We start from the raw sequence: 7,152 nt of genomic DNA on the forward strand, positions 1-7,152 counted from the left end.
AAGCTTGTCTTTGTTTCCTCTTTCTCATTGGCCCAGAGGCAGGCAGCGACAGACAGAGGGTTATAAATCCATAGAGAGGACGAGCCCAGGCGTCCTGGGCTCATCTCAGGAGCTAATAACTCCATGCTCCTCCGTGCCTCATCTTTCCCTTCCCCACCTCCCACCCTGCACAAATGACAAGATTGCTCCACTGTGGAGAATTAAGCAGTGTCTAGTCTCTAGATCTGTGCTTCCTGACCTGAGGGCGGTTTTGCCCTCTAGTGAGCACTTGGCAATGTGTAGAGACTTAATTTGTGTTGTCACAGCCTACAGGGGGAGGGGTGCTACCAGCATCTAGTGGGTAGAGGCCAAGAATGTTGCTAAATATCCTACAATGCACAGGACAGACCTCACAACAAAAGATTATATGCCCCCAAATGTCAGTCAATAGTGCTGAGGCTGGCCCTACCCCCAAGGCCTGGTTTCCTCATGTCCTGGCCCCACCCCCACTCGTGCTCTCTAATCCTGTCTCTAAAGACAGGTGACAGGTGACTGACTTGGCCTGGCTGATGGAAGGTCAGGTCATGGTCCCCTCCAGCGCTAGACAACATGTCAAAACTGTGTCTGCCTCCCAAGGACTGCTCCCCATGTGAACGGTGTCTGTAGGAAGGCGAGCCCTTCAGGTGCAGGTGCCGCTAGTGTGCCGCCACCTGAAGCCTGTCACCCTCTCCAGCTCCCCAGTCTGCTGAGTCACCTGGAACAGGAGGCAGTGAGCCTGCTGTCATGACAACTGATTTCTTTGCTGTCATGACAACAGCAGACTGCGTCAGTAGTGCCATAGACACAGAACTCCCCCCCTCCTTTTTTTTTGACAGAAGACAGTAATGAAAAATGACAGGCATGAGGCAAAGCCGATGCCCTGAGGTAGTGCTTGGGTAGTGCAGGAGCATGGAGGGGCTCCTAACGCCCTAGTCGGGGCCGGGATTAACGGTCCCGGCGGTCGGAGCCTGAGCAGGAATGAACAGCAGCAGCTGTGTCTCCCACACTGCCCCAGCCTCTGCAGTGTGGGCTTCCCGCCTCTGCTCATCATTAGATGCTCTCTAGGCCTACTCTTGCTGTTTATAAAAAGCCTGGACACCAACCACACAGATGGCTGCCCAACAATGCACAGCCTTGGCTTGGAGTCCCAAGGAACGAGGGCAATTCCAGAAAGGGAAGGGACAGGTTGGAGTCGGGGTGCAGGACAGTGTGCTCTCTGCCTTCTAAGCAAAGGTTATCACCGGCTAAACTTAGCCACAGACTTTTCAGCTAGAAAAGGGGGTTGGCGTCAGGTTACGCTGGGCCAGCAGAGGCCCCAGATCGCCCATCCCCCGGCACCTGCTGATGGGCAATGTCCATTTTGCCCCACCCCCTTCTAAATCCTCATTCCTTTCAAGTGCTCAGAACCAGCAGCCCTCCATCTAAAGCTCCAAAACCTGGCAGAGGCGGGGTTCCTGACCCACTGGGAGGGGAATGGATCCCTTCCTCTACCTCACGTGCGGGAAGGGGCTGGGGGCCTGTGTGTGCAGCACCATGTGCCCAAGACCTCCCAATCTTTTCTTTCTTCTGGACTCCTCACCCTGCCCCCAACGTCCCCCGGGCGCAGCCAGTGAAGGGGAGTCCCCGGCTACCGGGCTGGCCAGCACGTCCCAGGATGGGGAGGGACTTCCTCCCTCATGTCCGGCGCTCTGCCCTGACTGAAGGGGGATGAAAGGAGCATTGTCTCCCAGCCGAAGGGCGCAGCCCTCAGGTTTCCCAGGAGCGACTTTGTGGGAGGCTCCCAGCAGCGATCCCATCCTCCCTCTGGGGCCTCAGCCAGGCCTGGGGGGACAGAGAGCCTCTGGTGCACAAAAGGCGGTTTGTTGCCCCAATTATCAGGTCTCCAGGCCGAGCTGCAGGACAGCCTGACCTTCAGTGCAGAAACCTCCTTCTCAACCTCCGGCCCCTCCAGGCCCCACTGCCGTGCCCGGCCCAGGCCCCCAGCCCGGAGAGGCCAGGAGCCAGGCGATGGGGAGGAAGAAGGGGGGCAGAGAAGGGCCCGGCCAGAGCGCAATGGCCCCTCCCCGGCCTTTTTCTCTGCTGTTCCTGTGTCACTACCGAAGAATCTCGAGAAGTCCATCAGCCTTCCCGCCTCTCACCCTTTGAAAGAAAGGGAACGAAGTGGCGGCGTGCAGCCGCCAGCCGCCCGGGGCTCCGGCTCCAATTCCCCATCCCACCAGCTCGCAGTCCTCCCGTTTCATCCGTGCGGCGACATTAACTCCTCTGGCTCCTGAAAGTCCTAAGTTCTCACCACAGCCCCGATCCTGGAGTCCGTAGTCTCCGGCATGCCCACAGGCACGTCCGAGGCACCACCACCCATCATTTCCTCCCTAAGGTCACTCAGTCCCCTCCCCTTCTCAGTCCCTAGCCCACACGCGCGGGGCGTGAACGGCCGAAGAACCAGGTGGGTCCAAAAGAAAAAAGAGGGGCCCGGCTACTCGGGGATTTACGGGCGCACGTAGCTCAGGCCTCCGCGCCCTTGGGCTGGGACTGGGCGAACGGGCGGGAGGCGGCCGCGTCACTCAGGGCCCCGCCGCGCCCCGTTCTTATAAATTGCGACTGCAGCCACCCCCCTGCGCTCTCTGCTCCTCCCGTTCGACAGACAGCCGCGTCTTCCTGCGCAGTACCAGGTAAAAGCAGGCAGGCGCCACGAAGGGGCAGGGGACGTTCCGAAGAGGCCAGGGGCGCGCGGGGGCCGGGGACGCCGCAGGGGTCTGCGGGCAGGGTCTGCCGGGCGTCAGGCGCCACGGAGCCGCGACCGAGGGGGACGTGCGGAGGCGCCGGGAAGGGATGGTGGCCGGGGGGAGGGGCGGGGAGGGAAAGGGCCGCACTCCCGCCGTCTCGCGCCCGGCCCTCTGATGCTCACCCTCCTTTTCCGCAGCACGACCCCGAGACACGATGGTGAAGGTCGGAGTGAACGGGTGAGTTAGGGGTGGGTGCCCCCCAATTGCGTCTGCAGATCTTGTCCTGCCAGGACCTCTGCAAGCGTTGGGGGGACGTGGAGGAATGATTGTACCGCCCCCCAAGGAGAACTCAAGGTCAGAGCTCTGACCTGGTGCAGTCGGAGAACCTCGTGTCCTCCAGCCACCGCAGATGAGCAGCGTAGTGCCCAGTCTGGCCCTGGACCCCATCCCCGCAGGCCCCTAGCTGGGGTTTTCCTTTCGCGCCCTTCGGGGTCACGTGCCGAGGAGGAGTGCTCCCCTCCCCCCAGCCTCCTTGGTCCCCACCTGGCCGCTCCGCGGGGGGATGCTGGAGGCGCCGCGGTGAGCTCACGCGGCTGGGAGGGCACCTTTGCGTAACCCAGCCGCCATGTTGCAACTGGGAAGGAAATGAATGAACCGCCGTTAGGAAACCTACCTTAGCTCTCCAGTCTTCCTCCTTCCTTGCCTTTGACTAAGCCTCCTCCTGCCTCAGTGGGGTGGAGTCGCCTTCATTCCGTAAACCTGGTGAGGCAAGGCTTTCCCGGCTGCTCTTCAAAGAACTGGACTTCGGAACTCAGACCATCTTTAACCCGTCAGCCAGATTTCCCCTGGGGATGATGCTTTTCCTACCTGATTCTCTGATGAATCACAAACGTGGCATTATGCATGTCCTCTGTGTTTTTTTTTTTTTTCTTTCCGTGGAGGTGTGGTAGCTGTGGCTTCATGCCATGCTGGGGGAGCTGAGTCATGGTAGTTAGAGATTTTCTACCATAAAATGGCTCCGGTAGCAGCAGCCCCTCCACATCGTCTCCCCTCAAAGGAAGTTCCTTCCTTCCATCCATGCCTACAGCTGACCCCACCCTTAAGGGCCATGCTGTAAAGGTCACTGGGAAGATTAGGTGTCCAGGAGCGTTGGGAACCCTGCCCTTCTCCCCAGTCCATCTTCCAGAAACCAGATCCCAACTCTACCCTAAACGGGCGTTAAATATAGCACCTGACCTTTCTGCAGCTGGAGGCCTGGCTTCTGCTCTCCTACCTCCTTCCCCCCACACACATCTGTGGCTCCTGTTCCTGATTTTTGGAAGAGAGTTAGGGAGGACACGTAGTTTAACAATTACAACCTTGGAATTAGAAGGTTGAGAAATGAGTCATTTCCCCGGTCACCTTCTCTTTTATAGGAGGGACTTGGAATGGGCTATCCCCGTCCAGTTACCTTCTGACCTTTGCTCTTGCCCTTTGAGCTCAATGATGCTGACTGTACTAGCCTTTGCTTCCTAGGGTGTGTGTCCTAAAGCTGGGCCAGACAGGAGCAAACATTTTCCGGGCACAGAGTGGGGGTGGCAGTAGCAGTGCCCCACACTGTCACTGCTTGAAAGATTTCAGATGACTAGGGGGTTGGACAACTCTTTGAGCCTAATCACCTCTTGGGCAGGATAGGAGCCTTCACTTTGTGGCCATGCTGTAAAGCCAGGGTGGCCTGGCAGAGTTGCTGGAGGAAGGTAAATAAGCCTTTTTTGGGGCTTTCTGGTGGCAGGGAAGTACCATCTCCCCTCGGAAAGGATGAGTGGGCCACAGGCTGCTCACATACCCAGAATTCTTGACTCCCTCCTTACGCCCTCTCACCTCTTCACTCCCTCAGATTTGGCCGTATTGGGCGCCTGGTCACCAGGGCTGCTTTTAACTCTGGCAAAGTAGATATTGTTGCCATCAATGACCCCTTCATTGACCTCAACTACATGGTGAGTGTTGCCCGTCCTGCTGGTGTGGGAAGCAGAGGCTGGCTGACGTGCAGCCCCGTGATGCTCTCACTTGTCCCTCCAGGTCTACATGTTCCAGTATGATTCCACCCATGGCAAGTTCAAAGGCACAGTCAAGGCTGAGAATGGGAAGCTTGTCATCAATGGAAAGTCCATTACCATCTTCCAGGAGTAAGTGTAGAAGACAGAATAGGGAGAAATTTACTTTGGCATGGGTGTTAGGAGGGGTAGCCACCTTGGATACATGGTACCTCGTGTCCTGAACTCTGTCTTGTCTTCCTTTCTAGGCGAGATCCCGCCAACATCAAATGGGGTGATGCTGGTGCTGAGTATGTTGTGGAGTCCACTGGGGTCTTCACTACCTTGGAGAAGGCAGGGGTGAGTGGCAGGGAGGCTATAGCTAACGGGAATTGACCGTGGGCTTCGGGGGAAGCTGCCTTAGACCAGGAAAGGCAGAGCCTGGGTCTATCTGTAACTCCTTCGCTGCAGGCCCACTTGAAGGGTGGAGCCAAGAGGGTCATCATCTCTGCCCCATCTGCGGATGCCCCCATGTTTGTGATGGGTGTGAACCATGAGAAGTATGACAAGTCCCTCAAGATTGTCAGGTGAGCATGGCAGAGGGGGGTGGAGAAGTTGTTGGATAGTACTGTGTGTTACAGGAGGGACATGCTTGCCCCTGACTCACCTCCCACTTTTCAGCAATGCGTCCTGTACCACCAACTGCTTGGCCCCCCTGGCCAAGGTCATCCATGATAACTTCGGCATCGTGGAGGGACTCATGGTAAGAGTGATGGGGAAAGTGACCAGAGCATGTTCATTTCTCACCGATTGGCTCCTCTGCCCTCCTTAGAGCATAGCCTGGGGTGTGGGGGCTGTGGAGTATTTGGGTTCCTTGGGATTGGCTTAGGTCAGTGCATCTCTTAATTTCTCCCAAAGGTGAGGAGGGAAGCTGAAGGGTGGGTGATGAGCAATATGCAGGGCCTTCACTCCCTCCTCCATGTTTCCAGACCACAGTCCATGCCATCACTGCCACCCAGAAGACCGTGGATGGTCCCTCTGGGAAGCTGTGGCGTGATGGCCGAGGGGCTTCCCAGAACATTATCCCTGCTTCTACTGGCGCTGCTAAGGCTGTGGGCAAGGTCATCCCTGAGCTGAATGGGTGAGGCTTTGTGCTGCTTTTCTGCCCCGGGGACCTGGGGAACCAGGAGCTGCTACTGACCCCACTTCCCTGTCTATAGAAAGCTCACTGGCATGGCCTTCCGCGTCCCCACCCCCAACGTGTCGGTTGTGGATCTGACCTGCCGCCTGGAGAAAGCTGTAAGTATGGGTTGGAACAGCGTTGGTGGGCTGAGGGCTTGTCTCTGGTAAAATGGTGGCAAGATTGGAACTTGAATAACCATGTTGTTTTTACCTTGTTAGGCCAAATACGATGACATCAAGAAAGTGGTGAAGCAGGCATCGGACGGCCCCCTCAAGGGCATCCTGGGCTACACTGAGGACCAGGTACTGATAGGACAGGGAGCTTGGTGTCCACCGGCTCAACTCAGCAAGACTGGGTTCCCATGCATGGCCTTCTTTTCCTTTCCCCAGGTTGTTTCCTGCGACTTTAACAGTGATACCCACTCTTCCACCTTTGATGCTGGGGCTGGCATTGCCCTCAACGACCACTTTGTCAAGCTCGTTTCCTGGTATGGGGCGTGGCGGGGCAGGGGAGGGAGGAGCACAGAGGGACAATGTTTAAAAATCTGATTATGGGTCTGGCGCCCTCTGGTGGCTAGCCCAGAAAAATAGCCCTTAACTACTCATCTCTTTCCAGGTATGACAATGAATTTGGCTACAGCAACAGGGTGGTGGACCTCATGGCCTACATGGCCTCCAAGGAGTAAGAGCCCCCTGGACCTCCAGCCCCAGCAAGAGGAAGAGAGGCCCTCGACTACTGTAGAGTCCTTTTCCCAAATTGATCCCCCAACACACTGAGAATCTCCTGACCTCGTCTCCATCCCAGACCCCCCTAAAGGGTAGGGGCTAAGGGAGCCCAGCCTTGTCATGCACCGTCAATAAAGTTCACTGTACCCAGCCAACTTTTTGCTTTGTCTTATTCCAGGGTCTAGAATGAAGGGGAGGGAAGCTGGGCTGGTACCAGGGTAAAACAGCTCTTGAATTGCAAATAAGGGCTTTCCTTACCCCAACTAGGCATAACCTCCATGGTAGGTTTAGAGCTGGCCTAACGGAAAGCATTCCTTAGAAATGTATGCCCGGACTCTCGCTTCGGCTATCTCACAATATGGCCACTTCAGAGGACCAGGCCTTTTTCTCACCACATTCCAGTCCAGATTAGGTCGGCTGTATACACACTTAGAATCTCACCCAATAAGCAGTACACACTACATACAGAAAATCTGGAAAATAAGGGTTGT

The 7,152-nt window shown here is 56.6% G+C and overlaps 1 protein-coding gene across 2 annotated transcripts; it reads left to right on the forward strand.

Moving 5' to 3' along the window:
* Positions 1-1,659: 1,659 nt before the first annotated feature.
* GAPDH (glyceraldehyde-3-phosphate dehydrogenase) lies at positions 1,660-6,815 on the forward strand. Of its 2 annotated transcripts, none has more exons than XM_081059659.1 (12): positions 1,660-2,687; positions 2,939-2,978; positions 4,618-4,717; positions 4,800-4,906; positions 5,023-5,113; positions 5,225-5,340; positions 5,435-5,516; positions 5,743-5,894; positions 5,974-6,052; positions 6,155-6,238; positions 6,326-6,423; positions 6,552-6,815. In XM_081059659.1, the coding sequence occupies exons 2-12, from the start codon at positions 2,956-2,958 to the stop codon at positions 6,619-6,621; spliced, it is 1,002 nt and encodes a 333-aa protein (XP_080915785.1). In that variant the 5' UTR covers positions 1,660-2,687; positions 2,939-2,955; the 3' UTR covers positions 6,622-6,815. The 2 variants fall into 2 exon arrangements, with proteins under 2 accessions (XP_080915785.1, XP_080915786.1); XM_081059660.1 differs by having other exon boundaries at positions 1,714-2,461; positions 6,552-6,814.
* Positions 6,816-7,152: the final 337 nt, after the last annotated feature.

The sequence above is a fragment of the Rhinolophus hipposideros genome, assembly GCF_964194185.1.
Source record: "Rhinolophus hipposideros genome assembly, chromosome: 9".
NCBI lineage: Eukaryota > Metazoa > Chordata > Mammalia > Chiroptera > Rhinolophidae > Rhinolophus > Rhinolophus hipposideros.

Bases quoted from the DNA above. Each gene is read 5' to 3' on its own strand.
- GAPDH (XM_081059659.1), top strand. From the start codon at position 2,956: ATGGTGAAGGTCGGAGTGAACGG. The intron at 6,053-6,154 runs GTAAGTATGGGT...TTACCTTGTTAG, and splicing joins CCTGCCGCCTGGAGAAAGCT to GCCAAATACGATGACATCAA. The intron at 6,424-6,551 runs GTATGGGGCGTG...ATCTCTTTCCAG, and splicing joins TTTGTCAAGCTCGTTTCCTG to GTATGACAATGAATTTGGCT.